The 22,765-nt window shown below is 42.7% G+C and overlaps 1 protein-coding gene across 1 annotated transcript; it reads right to left on the reverse strand.

Annotated features, from left to right (window-relative positions):
- Nucleotides 1–17,062: 17,062 nt before the first annotated feature.
- Nucleotides 17,063–19,097, reverse strand: cart4 (cocaine- and amphetamine-regulated transcript 4). The gene is made up of 4 exons (XM_085149341.1): nucleotides 18,931–19,097; nucleotides 18,696–18,858; nucleotides 18,092–18,175; nucleotides 17,063–17,360 (listed from the first exon to the last, which is right to left on the reverse strand). Exons 2-4 carry the CDS (start codon nucleotides 18,834–18,836, stop codon nucleotides 17,253–17,255), a joined length of 333 nt encoding a protein of 110 aa, XP_085005467.1. The 5' UTR covers nucleotides 18,837–18,858; nucleotides 18,931–19,097; the 3' UTR covers nucleotides 17,063–17,252.
- Between the last annotated feature and the right edge of the window lie 3,668 nt (nucleotides 19,098–22,765).

Here is a 22,765-nt window from a genome sequence, read left to right on the forward strand (position 1 = left end):
GTTTTGTTTACATGTGAACAAAAAGAAGAACAGGACGGTAACTACATGCAACCAAAGACGTGATTGGCCAATGCATGTGGACTACAAATAAATACAAATAAATATGTATGCCCACTGTGTCCACAGAGGACGTGTCCACCTATAAAAGTGTGAGGGCTCAGCAAACTCCAACCCCTCCACCACTGAGGATGTAGGCCCATCCTTCCTGTACACTCAGTGAGCCGATACACACCAACGTTGATTTTCTCACAAATAATTATTCTAATAAAAATAATAATTCAGTCGGCACACCGCAGTAGGTTTGTTATACTAAAAGCAGTCACAGGTTTATTAACATTGAGATGATCAGATGTTTACAGTCAATAAAAACATGTTAGTAACATTCAGAGTGAATATAAATGATGTTAAAAACAAAACATCACAGTTTCAGCTAAGAGATGAAGTCTAAATGAGAAGTAATTTATAAGACTGTGTTAACTCCAGGATTACATTAAAACATTGATTAGAAAAACATTGTTATGTTTGTGTTTTTGTTAGAGTGCGTCATGTCGGTGACCTTTCCCTCTGCTCGACTTGACAGTCAGCTACGGAGGACCAAAGCTGACTTCATGAAAATAAAGTAATACAGCTGATAAAACAACTCATTTAAACACTTTGAAATACAAACGAAAATACACAATTTAATTCCTTTTAAACACTTTTTCATGGTCTTTGTTCATCATTTTAAATTCATGTATTAACTTTAGAGAACCTTGAAAATATTATTTCAGTTTTTATGATTCGAGATCAGTTTGAATGAGTCAGACTTCAACTTCCATACAAGCAGAACAGTGACTATAATTCTCCTTTATCCATTTTCCCATTTAATGTTGTATTATTTTATTATTATTATTTATAATTACTATTGAGTATTTTGTGGACATATTATTACTCTTGTTACTTTCAGTGTTACATATATTTTGCGATGTATTTGGTCAAGAACGTCTTAGCTCTGTAAATCCTTTTCATTTATGAAAGTTTAAATTATATTTATTTCTAAACATATGTTGTCATTTACAAATGTGTTTATTCATTTAGCCTGTTTGTTTTTCAACAAGTCACCTTTGGTCCTCCGTATATTCAGTGGGTTTGAAACAGACTGCAGGATGTAACTCGTCTTTAATGCAAACAAAGTTTGAATATCACCAATAAAACTCTTCTTGTCTTCATGTCCCACTGTTACCCTGCAGCGCCCAGGTCTGCACAGAGAAACCTGCAGGTGTGGTGTTTCTGGGCTCAGGTGTGGTGTTTCTGGGCTCAGGTGTGGTGGCGTTTTGGCTTCAGGGCTCACTGCAGCAGGCAGGTGCACTTGGTGCCTTTCTCTTTGTGCATGGTGCCGAACAGCTGAAGGGCCTGGTTGTTGATCAGCTTCCAGAAGTTTTCGAAGGAGATGTTCTGGCCACTCTCACGTCCATCTGCTCCAGGACCTTACCCAGGCCTTCTTCATTCTCCACCGTCTGCAGGCAAAACAAGTCAGTCAGCACTGCTGGAAACACTTAGTGGAAACTCAGGGCGTGACCTCAGGCACAAAGCACTCCAACAACTGGTCCAGAATAACAGAGGAGGATGTGACCTGCTTCATTACTGTTAGCATGAAAGAGTTTTATTTCTTTTTTTTTTTTGCTTCTCTTGTATGCTTAAGCATCCATCCATCCTCTTCCCCTTATCCTTTTCAGGGTTGTGGGGGGGCTGGAGCCTATCCAACTGTAATGTTAATTCAATATTTTTAATATAATACTGACTCAATCACTTTTTCCTTTCTTTTCATGCAAAGTGTGTTTTATGATTGTTTAAGATCTTAAAAACAACGTTGAGCTGTCCGTGCACAAAGACTCATTAGTCTGATTATTACCTAACGTGGGACGTTCTGCTGACTGATGGCAGTTTGATGAAGAGAAGCCCATAATTAAATCACCTCTGCGCGCCCTCTGCTGTGCAGATGACTGCATTACAGTTGGTTTTCAGGTGATGCAACAAAAGCAGAATTCTTTACGACAACTTTCAGAAATATCATCAAACTTTAAGCTAAAGGAATCAGTTGCTTTGTCATTTCTAATAAAAGCATGTTGGAGGATCAGCGTGAAATCTACAGGGTGGGCCATTTCTATGGATACAGCGTAATAACATGGGAATGGTTGGTGATATTAAAGTCCTGTTTGTGGCACATTAGTATATGTGAGGGGGCAAACTCCTCAAGATGGGCGGTGACCATGGTGGCCATTTAGAAGTCGGCAATCTTGGATACAACTTTTGTTTTTTCAATAGGAAGAGGGTCATGTGACACATCAAACTTATTGGTAATGTCACAAGAAAAACAATGGTGTGCTTGGTTTCAACGTAACTTTATTCTTTCATGACATTTTTATTACCTTTTGTTTTCTCTTTCCAATTACTTAGTGTTCCTAATGTGTTTAAGCAGATCTCCCCCCACCTGTTTCCATTTGGCCATTATCCTTTTTTTGTATTATTTTTAATTACAACATTTTTGAAAATTTGACGTTTTATGCACAGGTTGAAAATGACATATTATCGGTATTAATGTTCTTTTAAAAGTTATTCAGCAGTTCTAAGGGAATGTTTGGGCTCCTGTGTGTCACATTTAACCCTTCTTGATGATACCCAACAAGTTTGAAGCAGAAATATTGTTTCAGTGACAAGTTATGGTAATGGTCTGTATTTGTATAGCGCTTTACTAGTCCCTAAGGACCCCAAAGCGCTTAAGTTATAGGCCACAATCACTTTTTGGCAGGTTGTAAATGGCATATTATGAGTTTTATTGTTCCCTTAATGGTTATTCAGCAGTTCTAGGGGGCTGATGGAGATATAATATGTCACATATGAGCCTTCAGAACGACATGCAGCAAGTTTGAAGCAGAAATAGTATTTCAGTGACAAGATATAGTCCAAAATCACTTTTTGGCAGGTTGAAAATGGCATATTATGGGTATTAATGTTCCTTTAAAAGTTATTCAGCATTTCTTAGAGACTGTTTGGGATATAATGTGTCACATTTAACACTTCTGAATGAAATCCTGCAAGGTTGAAATAGAAATTGTTTTCAGTGACAAGATATAGTCCACAATCACTTTTTGGCAGGTCAAAAATGGCATATTATGGGTATTAATGTTCCTTTAACAGTTATTCAGCATTTCTTAGAGACTGTTTGGGATATAATGTGTCACATATGATCCTTCTGAATGATACCCAACAAGTTTGATGCAGAAATATTGTTTCAGTGACAAGTTATAGGCAGCAATCACTTTTTGGCCGGTTGGAAATTGCATATTATCAGTTTTATTTTTCCCTTAAAGATTATCCAGCAGTTCTAAGGGACTGTTTGAGATATAATATTTGACATATACTAATACACAAGAATAATACGACGCCAAGTAAAAACTGGAGATTTAATACATCACTACTCAAAGACGAAGAGTTTATCAAATACTTTAAAAAAAGAATGGACTCTATATTTAGGCTTTAATGACATTCCTGGAACATCAGCATAACAAAATATGCAAAACAAAACTAGAATTAAATGAAATTATTAATAAAAAGACTAAATTCTTAGTACAAAGACTTTGCCTGCAAAATTATGAACACGGTAACAAATCTGGATAATTTCTTGCTAACCAGTTAAAAATCAATAAAGAACAAACAACTATATGTGCTGTTAAAGATTTATCTGGGAATACAATATATGACCTTAAAAAAATAAACAAATTTTTTAGGGATTTCTATGAAACTTTATATACACCACAAATAAACCCATCTAAACATGAAATTGATCAATTTATCGACAACATAACTCTTCCAAAATTATTAGACACCCAAGCAATGGCACTGGATTCGCCACAGACGCCAGGTGAACTCCAGGAAGCTCTGATAAGTATGCCCAATAATAAGGCTCCAGGTACAGACGGTTTTCCAACAGATTTTTACAAAGAATTCTGGACGATTCTGGCACCAGTTTTTCACAGGATGTTGCAGGAAATCAAAGGAAATGGTAGACTACCACCAAATATGAACTCTGCAAATATCAGTCTCTTACTAAAACCAGGCAAAGACCCTGTATATCCCTCAAGCTATCGTCCAATATCCCTTATAAATGTAGACCTTAAAATAATCTGCAAAGCTCTCTCAAAAAGATTAGAGAAAATAACCCGCCTCTTAATTCATCCTGACCAAACTGGTTTCATAAAAGGTCGGCACTCATCAACAAATACACGTAGATTACTTAATTTGATAGGCTACTCATGCAGTAAAAACATTGAACATTTAATCCCAGTGAAGCTGAATTACAAACACCACCAAGTGTGGTACAATTTTTTAGTCTAAAACCCCACAAATTATTGTCTAAAATATACAGAACACTTTCTAAAATAGATGAATCAATATCCCTTCCTATTGCAAAATGGGAAGCAGATTTATCGATCAGCTTAGACCCAAACCTTTGGTCTCAGATTTGCTTAAAAACCTTTCAATGGATCATAAATCCCAGTTTGCAATTAATACAATACAAAATATTACACAGAGTGCACTATACTGGTCATAGGATGTTCAAGATGGGCTATACGCCTTCCAACAACTGCTCACACTGCACAGCAAATACACCGGACAATTACATCCACGCTCTTTGGTTCTGTCCACCAGTTTGGAAGTTTTGGCGTGAGATATGTGAAGACTTATCAAAGTGTCTGAAATGTAACATTCCAGCCTCCCCTTTAGTATGCTTGCTGGGCAACTTGGATGAGGTCACTGCAGAAATAAACACAGCCCACGTTGTTTTTACGGCCCTATGCATTGCCAAGAAAATGGTCCTCATTAACTGGAAAAATAAAAATAATCTTAATTCTAACCAATATAAAAACCATCTAATAGATCACATTAGTCTTGATACAGCCTCTGCCACCACATTTGATCAATCCCTTTGGGCTCCTTTGATCGGCTTCATCACCTAGTGGGGGTGGGGGGTCATGGTTTGGTCCTGCCTTCGCTATTGTGGTTAATATGGGGGTAGGGACGGCCTTAGGGCGTCTGGGGAGTCCCTAGGGACGTTTTCCCTGGAGGGCCTAACCCGGGGGATGTGGCCATGACCTGGTTAGGGGCTCTGGTGGCTCTTAGATGGTGTTTTCCTTGTGGCTGCGTACAGCGGATGGGGGAGGGTCTGTGCTGGCGGACGTTGGTTACTGGCCTGGTAGCCTGGCTGCCCCTGGGTGGGTCCGGGACGGGGGTCTGGGGGTGCTCCGCCCCCGGTCTGGGGTGCTGGCTGGGCCTTGGGGGCTTGGGTCCTGGCTGTTGTGTCACCGGAGCTGTGGGCGGGTGGGTGCAGGGGGGCTCAGCCCCAGTGCAGGGGACCTCTGGTGCATCGGCCCAACTCTAACTGGTGGGGAGGTTGTTATATCTTTGCAGGTGGTCTACTCTCTACAGGAGCTCACTCTGCAGGTGGGGGAGATATATAGGAGAGGTAGAGAATGAACTCAACCTGGGTGTCTATTGTCTTGTGTAGTTTGGGAGATGATTGGATGATGGGGTGGGTGCAGTTTTCTCTGGGGTGGAGTCGGGCGGGCTGCCCCAGACTCTGTGGGGCTGGGCGGTGCTGCTGCTGCAGGCCCCGGTCCGGATGGGCCTGGGCCCCCTTGCCCTGGTGGGTTCCAGAGTGTGGGGGTGCCTACTGGGGTCAGCGGGGGAGTTGGCCCCAAGGGGGGGCCACTTGCCCTTCCCTTTCTTCCCTCCCCATCCTCAGCTGCCTCCCTATTCCCGCTCTACCACACCCACCCACACACGCAGGGCTTGGGGTGCAGGTATGTCACCAAGGTGCAGGGGAGGCACTCCCCCTCTGTCCCCTTCTGGCCGCCTGTGCCTCAATTTTATTCTGCAACCTAGACATCCACATTAATCACACTCTCACATAACACATACATATAGGGCCTTGGGGGTGGGCACGTTTTACAGCATCCAGAGGATGGTCGGTGTATTCCAACCCACCTCTGGCGCTGGTGCCCTACCCTCAATTTTAAATGCATATAGACACTGAGGGTTTTCGGGAGGAGCCGTGCTGCTCTCTTATAGGAAGCAGGAACCATGCTCTCCTGTGTTTTAAATGCACTTTAGAACAGCACACAGCAACACTACATATGAGCGGGCGTAGGGAGGTTTGGGGTCTTCACTCACCCCGGTTCTGTTAGCCATCAGGGCTGGGGGGCTGGGAGGAGGTGCTGGCCGTCAGATTGGGGTCTGGGATGCGGGGCCTCCCTGCTACTGCAGATAAGGAGGTGGTCCGCTTGCCTCCACCCCAGAGAGAAGGGTAACATCTCCTGGGTCTAGGTGCGGCTTGCCCCTCTGATATAGAGTATGTTTGGGGAGTGCGACTGTCTGTGCAGCGTCTATTTGTGTCTGTCTACACGTTGGGTGAGTGCCGAGTATTTGGTTGTGTATATGGGGTGGGAATGCACGTTTGTGTCCGCGTGTGCCTGTTCGTCTGTGTCTATATGTCAGGTTGGGTCTTAGACTCAACCTCTCTGGGTACATCTCAGGCCCTCCAAAGTGCGGAGGCCTATCTCCCCTCACCACACTCCCTGCCGGTGGCTGATGCCCTCAGACGTTGGTGTGTTGGTGGTCCTTGGTGTCTGGGGCTGGGCCCTCATGTATGTACCGGCTCACTCCTGGTGGCCGATTGGCGGGGCCTGGCGCCTGTGGCCCGGCTGGGCCCCTTCCGGGGGGTGGGGTGCCCTCAGGCCTCTGGCCTCTGGGCCTGAAGCTCGGTCCTCTCTGGCACAGCTGGCTGCCGGCAGAGCCCGCGGGCACGCCACTGCAACCCCCTCTGGCCTCCGCTCCATAGCTGCTGGGTGACCTCTCGTTTGGGGCTCTCCTCAGCTCTTCCAAGGAGGGTGGCACGGTTCCCCCCCTTTTGGTGGTCCTCCTCGGGTCTTCGTACTCTGGGGCCTCTGGATGTCTGGGGCCTGGATCTCCTCCATACCTGCTTCATGCCCTGGGGGACGGGGCTATGGCTCCCCACACTCCCTAGCAGATCGTTACATGAAGAAACCTTTGTAATACAAGCGTGCTGATCCACACAGGTGTGCACACAGGTGTACACACGGATGTTTACAGACGCAAACGACACCTTTCTTGGCTGCTGCCTCAAAGCACATTGTGCGCTGTCTATCTTGCGTGCTGCACAATATTGTTTAATATTTAGTATCTACTGTTATCTACTGCTAGCTAGTTTATTGTGATGGTGTTGTTTTTATTATGTTGATCTTTTTTTGTTTGTTTTCTCTTCTGTTTTTTTTTCTCCATACAGGTGATCCAGGTGTTTTGTTTGTTTTTCTTTCTTTCTTTCCCCCTTTCTCACCGTCTCTTCTCCCCTCTGGTTTTCTTTCTCTCCCTCTCTTTCTTTCATTCTTTCTCCCTGTCCTATCCCCAGTCATGTCTGTCCCGTTTGTAGCAACCGAAAATAAAATAAATACATAATTATAATAAAAGTCAATCAAATGGACCAATATGGCAAGGCTATGATGATCCACTTGGTAAAATAAATCCGCTTGGCATCTTTCTTGGCCTTAAGACAACAATTCTGATGGCTAAAGATCCAAACGGGACACAAAAAAAAAAAAAAAAAAAAAAAAAGAATGACAAAGCCATAACAACGATAAGGAATGAGATACAGTGGCTTGCAAAAGTATTTGGCCCCCTTGAACTTTCCCACATTTTGTCACATTACAGCCACAAACATGAATCAGTTTTATTGTAATTCCACGTGAAAGACCAACACAAAGTGGTGAACACATGAGAAGTGGAACAAAAATCATACATGATTCCAAACATTTTTTACAGATAAATAACTGCAAAGTGGGGTGTGTGTAATTATTCAGCCCCCTGAGTCAATACTTTGTAGAACCAGCTTTTGCTGCAGTTACAGCTGCCAGTCTTTTTGAGTCAGTGTCGTGTCGTCCCGCTTGCTGTGTGGATCTCCCTGTGAGTTTTAGTTTGTGATTTTTCCAGTTTAGTTTAGTTCAGTTTGCGTTTGTATGCTTTTTCCCTGCCAGCCAATAAAGCTGTGGTTTTGAGTTGACCTCTTGAGACTGAGCGCCTGCATTTTGGGTCCTACTCCTACCTGCCACACAGCGCTTCCTGACAGTTGTTTGCAAAACTCAGATACTTTTTTGAAGAACTATATAATTAATTGCCCAACATTGGTCATTATTTACTGTATTTTGCAGACAGAGAGTTACAGACTCTCTCCCAGACCACAGACTCATAATACAGGTCAGAGCTTTATAAAAATAAAGAAAGAAAAATAAAGTTGTGTTTTCAAAATTGGAGTTCAAGTTATTTTTACTTCCAATAGTGTTAACATTGTCACGGTCTGGCTGGCAGACCGTGGGGAGTTAGGGAAATAGGACCCAAACGTCAGACTCTTCAGTGCAACAGTGTTTATTTACAAGGTGGTGAAGTAAACAACAATAAATCCTCAGTGTCCCAGACTCCCGTGTAGTGCTCTCTGCCCCAGTGTCCCTGCACTCCCCGTGCTCACTGCTCCTTCTCGTCCACACTCCTCCTGAGGGAAAACAATAGAGGCAGCCGTTACACACTTTATCCCAGCAGGTATACACTCACACTTGACTGTGCTCGAAGACTGACGTGAAGTCAAACGCAATAATCCCGCGTCGGTGGAAGCTCCATCGCTCATCTAAATAGCTCCCCCGACGAGCCCAGATGAGGAGCAGGTGTGTGGCAAGGACTTCGGGTGTGGCCAGCCCTCAAGTCAGGCCACGCCCCCAGGGCTGAAGGTGCCTGTAACTTGGCCACAGAAGAAAGGCAACACACACACATACCTGCCTACATACAGATGTGCACAGGGGCAGTGCAGACAACACACCAAATAATAATAATAATAATGACGATAATAATAAATAATAATAATAACAACAACAACAGTCATAGTCCCCACTGCCCACGGACCCCGAGTCCCAGAGCCGGGTCCGTGACAAACATGCTACACAGGTCAGGAACAAGATTGTTTTTAATTTTCATTGTAAGTGGGCTAAAGCAGTTAATTAAAAGTAGTCTAACATAAATGCTGTACTGTGATTATTTTAATAAACCATGTAACTTGGATGCTCCACAGTGCACACGTCTGCTGTTGCTCCCAGTGGTCCAAGGGACGCTCAGGGAGTTTGTGTGTTCGCTCACAAACATGAAACATTAGAGGAAACGTTGCATATAATCCACATGATCTTGGGTCATAACACAATAAGCTTTTTATTTAAACACTGATTTAAAATAGGATACTTGGAAGTGCTTTCACACTTTTCTGTGTAACACAATAAAGAGCAGCAGAAACAGATACGATGTGTGTTGGCAGACACAGCCAAGGCTTTTATTTTGAAATAACAGTGGTCAGCTGTGAATGAAACCAGTCTGAAAGGAGCATTAAGCCTCCGTCCACTTCTCAGACATGTAAGGTGCCACTTCTCCTCCTCATATTCATTTAGGACTACTTCCTACTTCCTAGCAGCCCACAGCCACTGCTTCACCTGCACCTTCTTCCTCACCGAGCTGATTGCTCCTGCAGCCTCCTCTTCCTCCTCATTTCTCTTCACAAAGTCGCTCAAGTTTGTCTCACACCACTCCATGTCGCTCTGCCAAGCTCCTCTTGTTCCTGCATCTAAATGATTTCTGTTTACTTCCTGCCAAAACTGTTTTATTTTTGTTTTTATGGTTTTATTTTGCACTTTTATGATTTATAAATAAAGTTTCTTTTTCAAAAATTGGACGTGTGTGCTCTAATTGTGCACAACATTTTTGAACATGACATTTTCTGATTAATTAAAGTAAATAAGTTTGTCACTTACATGAACAGGTGACACAAAGAATCAGCTGTTTACTGTCTGACTTACTGAGAGGAAGTCAGTGTGTGTGTTACGCTAGAAGAAAGAGACTAAACGAGGAAAATTGAGAGTGATTATTTGAAAGTGTCTCACTGTCATATTTGCAGTAATTCATATTATAATTCATTACTCGCTGTAATGATTCATGTGCTTCTGTGTGTGTGTGTGTGTGCGTGTGTGTGTGTGTGTGTGTGTGCACTCACACAATATGCAATAATTAACCCATCTTATCTCTGGATAAGGTGCACGCTGGGAGCTAAATGCCAGTGTGTCTGTGATGGGGGTTGATAAGCTCCGTCTGTCTGATCTATGCTCGCAGGAAAGGTCCTTTAAAGCAGACGCTGCTTGTCTCTGATTGGACGATCAAACTGAAAACACAGCTGGAGGTACAGCACGATCAGAGGAGGGTGAATGAAGTTTATTCAAACACACATTCTCTGCAAACAAGTCCAAAAATCGGAGTTATAATAAAGTACTTTATGTTAACAATGCTAACTGACGTGAAATGCTAAGTTCAATTCAATTCAATTTTTGTTTATCCAGCACCGAAATGAACAACAACATGGAGTGAGAGAAGGAAGACAGGATAAAGACATGCTGTGGAAGAGAGACAGAGATTAATAACAAGTATGATTCAATGCAGAGAGGTCTGTTAACACATAGTGAGTGAAGAAGAAAACCCCAGTGCATCATGGGAATCCCCCAGCAGCCTACGTCTATTGCAGCGTAACTAAGGGAGGATTCAGGGTCACCTGGTCCAGCCCTAACTATATGCTTTAGCAAAAAGGAAAGTTTTGAAGCCTAATCTTGAAAGTAGAGATAGTGTCTGTCTCCTGAATCCAAACTGGAAGCTGGTTCCACAAGAAGAGGAGCCTGAAAACTGAAGGCTCTTGCCTCCCATTCTACGTTTAAATACTCCAGGAACAACAAGTAGGCCTGCAGAGCGAGAGCGAAGTGCTCTAATAGGGTGATATGGTACTACAAGGTCATTAAGATAAGATGGGGCCTGATTATTTAAGACCTTGTATGTGAGGAGCAGGATTTTGAATTCTGGATTTAACAGGAAGCCAAAACAGGAGAAATCTGCTCTCTCTTTCTAGTCCCTGTCAGGACTCTTGCTGCAGCATTTTGGATTAGCTGAAGGCTTTTCAGGGAGTTTTTAGGACTTCCTGATAATAATGAATTACAGTCGTCCAGCCTGGAAGTAATAAATGCATGAACTAGTTTTTCAGCGTCACTCTGAGACAGGATATTTCTAATTTTAGAGATGTTGCACAAATGGAAGAAAGCAGTCTTACATATTTGTTTAATATGTGCGTTGAAGGACATGTCCCGGTCAAAAATGACTCCAAGGTTCCTCACAGTGTTACTGGAGGCCAAGGTAATGCCATCCAGAGGAAGAATCTGCTTAGATACCATATTTCTAAGCTTTTCAGGGCCGAGTACAGTAACCTCAGTTTGATCTGAATTAAGAAGCAGAAAGTTAGCGGCCATCCAGGTCTTTATGTCTTTAAGACATTCCTGCAATTTAACTCAGAAGTCCCCAACCCCCGGGCCTCGGACCGGTACCGGTCCGTGAGTCGTTTGGTACCGGGCCGCGAGAGTTGAGGCTCAGGTGTGAAATGTCTGGTTTTCAGGGTTTTTTATCGGTTTTCAGCGTTATTTTGTTATCGTTTTTATCGTTTACTCAGTTTTCCTGGGTCTTTTCACGTGTGTTATGAATAAATTTTCTTTTTTTCGGTACCGGTACTAGTTTTATTTTGTTGTATTTATCCGCGACACCTTAAAGACCGGTCCATGAAAATATTGTAGGGCATAAACCGGTCCGTGGCGCAAAAAAGGTTGGAGACCGCTGGTTTAACTCATTGGTGTGTGTTATCTGGCTTCATGGACAGATAGAGCTGGGTGTCATCTGCATAGCAGTGTAAATGTATGCTATGTCTTCTAATGATGCTGCCTAAGGGAAGCATGTATAATGTAAACAGAATTGGTCCTAGCACTGAACCCTGTGGAACTCCATAATTAACCTCAGTGTGTGAAGAGGACTCTCCATTTACATGCACAACTGGAGTCTATTAGATAGATATGATACAAACTAGAGATGGCACGATACCACTCTTTTATGTCCGATACCGATACCGATATCATAAATTTGGATATCTGCCGATACCGATATGAATCCGATATAGTGTTTTTTAATCAATAAAACTGTTTTTTTTTATATCTTGATGCTTTTTGTATAAATTCATACTCAAGTTAAAAAAAAACAACAACACTAAAGCTATTCTGTTATACCTGCATGAAAAAAAACACACTGCACCCAAAATATTTCATAGATCAGCAACACTGATCAATCTAATAAAGTTAAACCTACCCCATCCTCCCTATTCTGGTATTTTAAAGAGTACTTAGCAGAAATATTAAGCAACCTAAGGGTTGCAAACTCCCAGCAAAAGAAAATAGGGAACCACCCTCCACCTCATGATGCTTAATCAATGTAATCAACTTTAATTTGATGCAGGGTGAAAAATAAATCACAGAAATAAATTATTTTTCAAGAATAATTAAATAGATTCAACATCTTTCTTCAACAGAATTGCAGACTGCACAGATGGTTCCCAAAGGAAAAAGTACTATAGCTTACTAGGGTATATTAGACTTAACAGTTACTATATACAGTAATGGACTTCTATACATTTTACATCAGATTAAAACTTTGGGTGTAAGATTCAGATAATTATTAAATAATTAAAGGCTAGACATTTTAAATGAGAATAAGAAAGAAAAGTATGTCTTTGTGCCCCCTTTTCCCTGTTAATGCCCTATCGGCCCCCCTGGCTAAACTTTGCTAGATCCGCCCCTGCACAGTTACAGCCGTCAGCTGCGTAGAAAAAGATCCTGGTGTAGAAAGTAATATTAAATAAATTCTAACAACAGCTGATCAAGCTTAATAGAGCTGCTGTTGTTCAGCCGCTGGTTTCCTCTTTCTGGTGCAAAGTGGGTCAAAAACAAAGAAGAGAGACGGACTCACGACAGAAAAGCCGATCAGCTGATCATTAAGCAGTTTCACGATTGAAGTAGCAGCAGGAGAGAGAGAGAGAGAGAGAGAGAGAGAGAGAGAGGCAGTTGCTCTATATATCGGTTGTTAAGCTTAACGCGGGAATGCTTTACAAACATTCAGAGATGAACTTACACACTTGCTTTACTTCTCTCTGAGATAACTTCCTCGGAGATGAAATGTTTGCTAGCAGGCTACAAATACACACAGCAGCTCTATCACGTGACCACACTGCTCCTACGTGCTACGGTTATGAGCCGAGTTACACCGTGTCGCAAGTTTTGTGAGGTGCTTTTTTGATATTTAATGGATCGGATTACATTTTTTATTTCTCTCCGATATCCGATCCAGTAATTTAGGTTAGTATCGGACCGATACCGATACGTAATATCGGATCGGTCCATCTCTAATACAAACCACTACAGCGCAGTACCTGTAATACCTACAGCATGTTCTAATCGCTCTAATAGGATATTATGGTCGACAGTATTGAACGCTGCACTGAGGTCTAGCAGGACAAGCACAGAGATGAGTCCACTGTCAGAGGCCATAAGAAGATCATTTGTAACCTTCACTAAAGCTGTTTCTGTGCTGTGATGAGCTCTGAAACCTGACTGAAACTCTTCAAATAAACCATTCCTCTGCAAATGATCTGTTAGCTGTTTGACAACTACTCTTTCAAGGATTTTTGATATGAAAGGAAGGTTGGAGATTGGCCTATAATTAGCTAAGACTGCTGGGTCTAGAGATGCTTTTTGAGTAAAGGTTTAACTACAGCCACCTTGAAGGCCTGTGGTACATAGCCGATTATTAGAGATAGGTTGATCATATTTAAGATCAAAGAATTAATTTATGGCAGGACTTCTTTGAGCAGTTTTGTAGGAATGGGGTCTAAAAGACACATTGATGGTTTGGAGGAAGTAATTATTGAAGTTAACTCAGAAAGATCAATTGGAGAAAAAGAGTCTAACTTAACATCAATGGTACTAAGAGTAGCTGTAGATAATATTACATCTGTGGGATGATTATTGGTCATTTTTTCTCTAATGATAAAAATGTTATTTGTTAAGAAGTTCATGAAGTCATTACTAGTTAACGTTAAAGGGATGGTTGGCTCAACAGAGCTCTGACTGTTTGTCAGCCTGGCTACAGAGCTGAAGAGAAACCTGGGGTTGTTCTTATTTTCTTCATTCAGTGATGAATAGTAAGATGTTCTGGCTTTGTGGAGGGCTTTCTTATAAAGCAACAAACTATTTCTCCAGGCTAAATGATGATCCTGTAAATTTGTGACACGCCATTTCCTGTCCAGCTTACGAGTCATCTGCTTTAGGTCACGTGTTTGAGAATTATTTTATCTGAGCTGAGCACTAAATCGGATAAAAAGTCTGAGAATTCAGACAGAAACTCTGTGTAAAGCCCAGGTGGGCGATAGATGATAACGAATAGAGTCTCTCAGTCTTGTCCTCTAAAACCTAAAGAATTATGGATTTGATCAACTGGTCCCTCAACAAAACTGACAGCCTATTCTCGATGGGAAGCCTGGGTTTGGGAGAGTCCGATTGTCTTGCAGAGATGTTTGCTGCTGGATACGCGGTGGTCAGTTGTATTGTGTGCCTGGCGACACTCTCAATGGAGGACATTGAACAACATCTACCATTCAGAACCATGATAACAGAGTTCTGGCTGATGGTATCTGGCTCCAGCCAAAGCACAAAGAAAGCAGTTACAGCTGTTGAAAACCCCGGAAGGCTGTGTTTGACGATGGGCAAGCCGTGAGTACTGAGACTGTGTTTATTGAATGCAATATGGATAAGATCTTGGAGAACCTCACAGCTCTGCAACGGGAAGCTGGATCCCTGAAGGCCAAGGCTGATGGGAACAACAGTCCTTTTTACTGAGGACAATGTGAAAGTTTGTGCTATGTATGTGTGGTTGGTAGGGGTCCAATTTCACTGAAAGCAACTGTATGTGTACTGCATAACTATGCATGTGACAAATAAAGATTGACTTTACTTAAATAAGTTTTACAGCTATGGTGGACGAGGCTAAGCATCAGGCTTTCAAATGAATTAAAAGTCTGTCTGGGTCTTTGGTTGATTAATAGGCTGGTGTGAAAGATTGCTGCCATACCTCCCCCTCGGCCTGTGCTTCGAGGTTTCTGGTAGTTAGAATGACTCGGGGGTGTTGATTCATTTAAACTAACATAATCATCCTGCTGCAACCAGGTTTCTGTAAGGCAGAGTAAATCGATCTGGTAAATGTACTGATTCTTATACCCCGTTTTTCTACTCTCCTGGAGTACTCAAAGCGCTCTATACAACACGCCGCATTCACACAAGCACTGTCTATACTTTTCAGTGCTTTTTTTCTAACTAACATTCATACGCATTCATACTCAATGGATGTATCAAGAGCAAGTGGGGGTTAGTAACTTGCCCAAGGATATTTGGCATGCAGACTTGGTGGTTCAATCTGATTGGAAGATTGAACCACCAACCTTCCAATCAGCAGCCAACCTGCTCTACCACCTAATCGTTGATCAATTATTAATTCATGTACTAACAGAAATTTGGAAGAGAGAGACCTAATGTTTAATAATCCACATTTCACTGTTTTACTCTTTGGTGCTGTTGAGGATACTGTATTGTTCTTTCTTTGTGATTTTTTTATGTGTAAGTCTGATATCAATGAAAGAATCTGACTTTAAGTTTAATATTTTCATGTGTCTTTATTTTGACTAATAGGTGGTTGATTAATTCTCACAGTTGGTTTAAGTCTGTCACCAGCATGACTGTTAATAAAGGTTTGATGAGAAGGCAATGGCGTGCTGCTGCTGTCGGTCATTTTTAGCAGAGTTTATGACGAGCCCTCGGGGCCAATCAGCCTCTCCGGAGGTCTGATCAGAGAAGACTGATTGGGGAAGTCTGATGTCAGATAACAACAGCAGAGAAAGCAGACAGTCCCGGTTTAAAGTGAACACATGTTCAGGAGGTTCATACATTTATAAGCTTATAATTTAAACTTGAAACAGCAGCTGAAAATGAAAACAGCAGAAAAAAATGTAACCATGAACTTTGGAGAAAAACAAGCAAACCTTAACTGTAAATGTTCAGTTCCATGTTATCATCTGATTTAAGGTTCAGAGTGGGTGTGAATGACCGAAACAAGGATCCTAAACTGTGTCGGGGGGCAGAGACTTCTCAGTGAGCAGCAGATGAATGTGGAAGGAAAGTGTTTGGTCTCACTGGGCAGATCCCCTTTGAGCTCCTGATTTTTTATTTCAAACTGAAGCTCATTGAATGGCAGATTCCTGCTACACCGTCACACACCTGCAGCTCTGACAGCTGAGCTCAACCAACCCAGTGACTTCAAGGTTTCCTGTAAATCTAATCACTGCGCTCTTTACGTCTGATGCATCAGACGATTGTGTTTTATTGCTAAAACTGCATCACTTTCATCGTGTTTAGTCCTCCATCAGTACATATAAGGGTGTAATGTTATATTAAATATTACAGGTAATATTCAGTAATTTTGCAAAACTTTCGATCTTTGGACTTATAAAATCCATGAATTTCCTTCACCAAACTGGAGCACTGAGCTCTTGAATGGTCTGATGATGGTCTGATAAACAATAATTACTTGTCAGATCATTATTTACAAAAATGATATTACAATGAAAATGCCATTAAAATGCTCCAAAAGGCTCCAACAGCACAAACATGGTCCAGAGGTCCAGTTCAATCACTCCACTTAGCTGAGGTCAAGCCTCGCACACAGCTAGCAGCTACAGACACCTGTGTCACCGTCCACCTGCAAGTCAAAGAGGCCACACCCCTAACAAACTGCAAACCTTAATCCACAGGTGAGTTATACAACATTGTCCCCCTGTACAGGTTTACGAAGGTAGACATTATCTATAAAGACCCGTTTGTGTATCAGACTGTAAATATTTATTTCTGCTGTTTTAACATGGGAGTCTATGGGGACAGACTCACTGCTGGACGTCAGAGGAACTGCAGGTGTTGGCTGAAAACGTGAACAGATTGTAAATCATGAAGTCTTTGGAGCCGTGCAGCTTTATGAAGAATCTTTATTAACAAAAATAAATTAATCTGAAGGACAAACACCAAAAACTTTAAAACAAAGACTAAAATATGGAGCGAGACGATTGGTGAGAGAGTGCACTTCTGTCTTTCTGAGCACTGTCTGTGTGAGCGCCCAGACCGAGTTTAGGTCCTCATGAGGAAAATGTGTGCGAGTGGTCAGTAGCAGCGCAGGAAGAAGGTGTTGCAGGCTGTTCCTCTCAGACAGTCGCAGAGCCGACCAATCCGAGGTCCGTGTTTCATCGCACACCGCTCACCCACATCGCACTGATGAAGACAGAGAGAGAGGATTCAGGGTGTGTCACAATGGACCGATGCAGAATCAGACGTTTCCTCAGAAAAATAAAGAAACACTGAGAGACATCTGAGGGTCACGAAGCTTAAGCACTGACTGCCCACAGGTCCTGGACTCACCGTCACAACATGAGTCGAGGGTTGGTGAAGTCAGGCACTCACGGCTGCGTTTGTCCTCACAGCCTTTTAAACTTCCTCTGCTGTAGAGTCAAAACTATGATGTAGTTGTATAATTTGTATTCTGAGTTGTGATCTTTGTCAATCTATATTTTTAAAAAAGAGTTACATAACTAACTAAAGTAAATGTAAAAAGCCTCTCTGTCCTGAGTACAGCTGAGCAGCTTCTGGACTGGGCTCCAGTTTGTCTATTATTTGTCCATCCAGCCTCTCAGCATCTGATGGGTTTAATCATCACATCAGCCCCATCCTGCGAGATTTTACTGATCACTTTTGAAGCTCTTCATCAGCTCAGAACTGCGAGTCAGTTCTCAGCCTCGAGTCCTTTACGTGGTCTTTTTTCATCACGACCCCTCAGAGGCGAGATTTGATCTTCATGATCGTCTCTCGTCATGATCCTTAATCATATAAGAACTTTTTTTTATTTGGATCTGTGCTCGCTGCTTTCAGTCGAAGCACTTTGGAAACGTTTTTTCAGAAGATGCTTAAAAAAATAAATAAATAACATCGTGTTAAAGTGTTCTCACCCGCGGGATCACGCTGGCTTTTTTCTCCACAGAGAGCCCGGCTGAGCTGTCAGCTTCATCCAGAAGACCCTGCAGAGCTTCAGCCTGCACACACACACACACACACACACACACACTTATATTACTGGTGTCACAGATTCATCTCTGAGACTTCATGGGGAAACTTTATAAATTTTAAAAAGTAACTTACAGAAAATAAAAACAGCAAATATTTAATAAAAAATAAAACATGAATGTTTTCTCTCCTTAAATCCTCAGAAATATGAATCTCATTCAGTTTGTGTCTGCGGACTCAGTAATGGCTGTGACTTCGTGTATATTCTGGTTTCAGTCTGTTTCAGTTTTACCGTCTAACTGTTGTTAATTATCTTTATTTTAACTGTGCTTCGTAGCACTTTTTCTCTTTTACTAGTTTAAAAAGTCAGAATCAGGTTTCTCATTACATGCTATTGAACTGTATTTTATTGCTTCCTTTAGTCAGTCTTTAAAATGAAGCACAAATGTCATCAGATTAAACATTTGAATCTTATTTGATTAGAAAACACAAGCAGACCTTTTCAAAATAAAAGACATACAAAGATCACGTATGAGACAGATTACTCACCAGCTCACTGGTTGTGAGTCCGAGGGTTGGGTCATCGGGCGCAGACAGCAGGTGGCTGTTGCCTGACCTTTGGCCTTGACAGAGTGATGTCAGCACAGACAGACAGACGGACAGATAGACCACGGCTCGTTTGCTCTCCATCTCCAAAAGCACCTTTAAAAACCTATAAAACAATCAGAGAATGAGTTTCTCATGCCAACTGTCACTAAAGTCACGAGAAGGTGAATAAACTCACTTTAAACTAATAATTAAAGGTCCTCCAGGAAGGTGTCACAAACTCTTCTTCTGTGGTGTCTGGTCTCAGTCAGGTAGTTGTTTCTCTTTAGCTTTTCCTCTCCCTCTCCTTCCTCCTCATGAGCGTTGGTTTGTCTGCCTCCTCTATTTATACCTCCACCTCCTCCGCCTCTGCCTCCTCTCCGTCGCTCAGATTATTCATGTATGCAGCTTATGAGATAAACTGTGTGGATGTGCTCTGCTGTGATTGATGGCGTGTCCGTGAGTTCATATTAAACAGGTCAATACTGAGTGTTTACATGAATGTTTACCTGCTGCACACAGGTCAAAAGGTCACCGTGTGACGCACAGCTGAAGAAGAGGAGGACTCGTGTGACTGCTCATCAGGTGGAAGTGTTTTAATGATCACGCTCAGTTCGGGCGTTCGCGCTGACTTAAAGCCGCTTTAATCACAGACTTAAACAAATAAACGCTGTTTTCTTCACTGTCAGCGTGAGCACATTTCATGTGTCTATGAACAAAACACTGCATATAACAGCTGGATGTGGTCATGTGACATCACCGCTGCATCTGCATGAGACGGTGAAGTTATCAGCTACAGTTTTCCAGCCTGGATATTAAAGGACTTTACACAGATAGCTGCTAATTCGTGCTCAACACCATCCAAATCAAAGAGTCGAGTATCATATAACATGTGGCTGTATACGGCTAACAAACGTGTTGTTGGGATCAGCTAGTTGAAACCGTGAAAACATGCGGTTGCTATTAAAAGACGCTGCTCTCCAGGGGCCACGTCTAATACCTGGACTCTTTAGCAGCTTCTGTTTCCATCTGCTCATTAAACGGCCGCACCTTCTCGTCACAGGTCAGAGGTGTTGCTCGCTGTTTTGTTCACTCAGAGTTGTTTAGTGATGTGCCGTACGTGATGCACCTTAGCTGCCCTTGGCTCCGAGTTTGGTGATGACGCAGAAGAAACCGTTTGTGCCCTTTTCTTTGTCTGATCTGCATCACGCTGCGACCTGCAGCTCGTTCACGCTCCGCTTTCATCTGCACTCTCATTAACCACTAAATGTCACACCACAGCCGTGCTGACGGATGAAAACCACGCCAGCTCTGCCGCTTCATTAGGAATGCCACATCGACTCACATTCCCCGTGTTTATTCCAAATGTACAGAAACGGAATCACTGAACATCAGGCCAGCGTCATATAAATGATGTTTAATATCATCACACAGAATCATAAATATGTATGAAGAACTGTTTTTATTCATGAATGTTTTTGTGTTTAATGGTTTCAGGGATTCTGTCTGATGTTATTGTGTTTGTGTTGTTTGAATTGTTGCCATGTGTTATCATGGATGATGTCAGCGGGTGTGATGAGCGTTTTCTCCCGTTGAAAATGCTGAAAACGCTACGTCCAGATGAACAGGATCAACTTTTGGGGGTTTTTGCATATTTGTCACACAAATGTTTCGTTTAGTGTCCGACAAAAAATAATTAAAAAATACAAAATCACCAAGAAAAAACAACAACACAGTCTCCACAACAGCACCAAAGAGAAACTGTGAGATGTGAATTATTAAACATTAGGTGTCTGTTGCTGCCTGAGTTAATAATTGATCAACAAATCGATTTACTCTGCCTCACAGAAACCTGGTTGCAGCAGGATGATTGTGTTAGTTTAAATGAATCAACACCCCCGAGTCATTCTAACCGGTAAGACACCCAAACACAAGACTCAAACAGAAAAGGATGAGCTGAGAGAGAAAGCTTTATTTCTCAGACAAAAACACCCAAAAGTAAAAGATACAAAAATGGGATGGGTACCGGTATCCGGTGCCATGATGGCACCGGTTCTGACATAAACGGTAGTAACCAGACCGAAAAGCAGCGCACATTTCGGTGCTTTTTTTTTTTTCCTGAGCTGTGATACACTTTAGATTCTAGCCAATCATTTTACGTTTCCGAGGATAGTAGGCGGGCCCAGGTACGTACGTTCTTTTAGAGCAGAGCTACAGATTAAAAATGCCCAAGGCGAAGCGGTCAAAGTCTGGCTGTACTTCACAGCAAAAGATGCAAACTCAGCAGCTGCAACAAGTGCTTTAAGCTGATACTGTGATACTGTCAAAGAAGGTAACACCTCAAATCTGATGAAACACCTGGCGACGCATAGCGTTTTTTTTAAAGCCGAGAAATGCGCCGTATTTGATAGCTTGCTGCGAGACCTCACACCGAGCACATCTACTGCGGGTGTGGTGCCTGTTATCGACCCGGAGTTAGCAACATCCCCCACAAACACGAAGAGGAGAGTCCTGGCCCCTAGCCCTGCCAGTGTAGCAGAAATGATGAGGATGATGATGCAGCAGCAGCCGTTCTTCTCTGCGTGAGTAGCTTAATGTTGTTCGTGTGTAATTTACGTTGAGTAGGCTAACCACGTTATTACATTAATGCATGTAAGGTGAACTAGCAAACATCATCATAGCTACATGCGGCTGTCTTCTTGTTTGATGGCAGATGCTCCCTTCACCCTGGACAAAAAGGCTAAAATGACCAAAGAAAAAGTGGAAAACAGTTAAACATGAGAGGTTTTTGGACAAAGTTTGTGTTTTTTCCATTGTTTAAGCACCGGCACCGTTTCAAAAGTACTGGTTTGGCACCGGTATCGGATAAAACCTAAACGATACCCATCCCTACACTGGACACAGGTCAAGAGACTGTGTATATACTGGACGTATCAGTGGTGGACAAGCAGAGGAAGATGGCCGTTGTGACAAATGTAATGATGCTGAATGAGAACACGAGAAACTGGAGGAGTACCAAGGGCTCAGAGAAGAGCTGGAGCCGATGGTGAAGGTAACGGCGGTCCCAGTCGGAGCGCTCGGTGCGGTGACTCCCAGGCGAGTGGCTCCAGCAGATCCCAGGAACATTTTTTTATTACATTTATTATTTATATGTAAAGACAAAGATAAATTTGTGAGGCTGAAGCTGACGTCACGCAGATGCTGTTTACTCAGAAAGCAGAGCAGAAGAAGAAGAAGAAGACAGCTCGACCTGTTTGGCTGCAGCTTCAGCGACCTTGGGGGAGAAATGAGAAGCAGCAGCAGCAGATTAAATCAGACAAATAGCAGCAGCAGTCCTTGTCCTCCTCAAACACACATACAGGACTTCAGCCACGTTTCAGAGCGTTATCTTTCCTCATAAATAATCAGGACAGATAAGGTCAGGTGAGCGTGGAGGAAGGTCTGGCAGTCAGCTCCTCGGTGGTCTTTGAGCTCATTATCGTCCATAATGACTGAACTTTCAGGCTGCAGATAAAACAGACTTTCACTGAGCTGCACACGGACGTGCAAACGGCCGGGAGCAAGGAATGTTTCATTATCTTCATCAGGAGACTTCATCATCATCACAGCGACCAGGATGTTAGAGCTGGAGCTAGGAGGATGATGATGATGAAGGTCAGCGACACAACTAAACAGATCAAACACACCTTTCATCTTCAGTGTGTGTGTGTGTGTGTGCGTGTGCGCATGTGTGTGTCTGTGTGTGTGTGTGTGTGTGTGTGTGTGTGTGTGTGTGTGCGTGCAGTAGCGGTTTTAGATACGGGCGACACGGGCGGTTGCCCGGGGCGGCATCATGGTGGGGGCGGCATCGTGGTGGGGGGCGGCATCACGGGCATTGGCAAAAAAAAAAAATGCTCGTACTCATGCTGTCTCGACATCAGCCAGCGCATACTGAGAATGTCACAGGCACCGATCAGTTTTCTATCGCCCATTTGCTGGGAGTAAGGGCGCCCTCCGTTTGCGAGGTGCGCCTGCTGCTTGCGGCACAGGGAGGA

Source organism: Neolamprologus multifasciatus, chromosome 22 (assembly GCF_963576455.1).
Source record: "Neolamprologus multifasciatus chromosome 22, fNeoMul1.2, whole genome shotgun sequence".
Taxonomy (NCBI): Eukaryota; Metazoa; Chordata; class Actinopteri; order Cichliformes; family Cichlidae; genus Neolamprologus; species Neolamprologus multifasciatus.

Bases quoted from the DNA above. Each gene is read 5' to 3' on its own strand.
- cart4 (XM_085149341.1), bottom strand. From the start codon at position 18,836: ATGGAGAGCAAACGAGCCGTGGTCTATCTGTCCGTCTGTCTGTCTGTG. The intron at 18,176-18,695 runs GTGAGTAATCTG...GTGTGTGTGCAG, and splicing joins GACTCACAACCAGTGAGCTG to GCTGAAGCTCTGCAGGGTCT. The intron at 17,361-18,091 runs GTGAGAACACTT...TGTCTTCATCAG, and splicing joins AAGCCAGCGTGATCCCGCGG to TGCGATGTGGGTGAGCGGTG.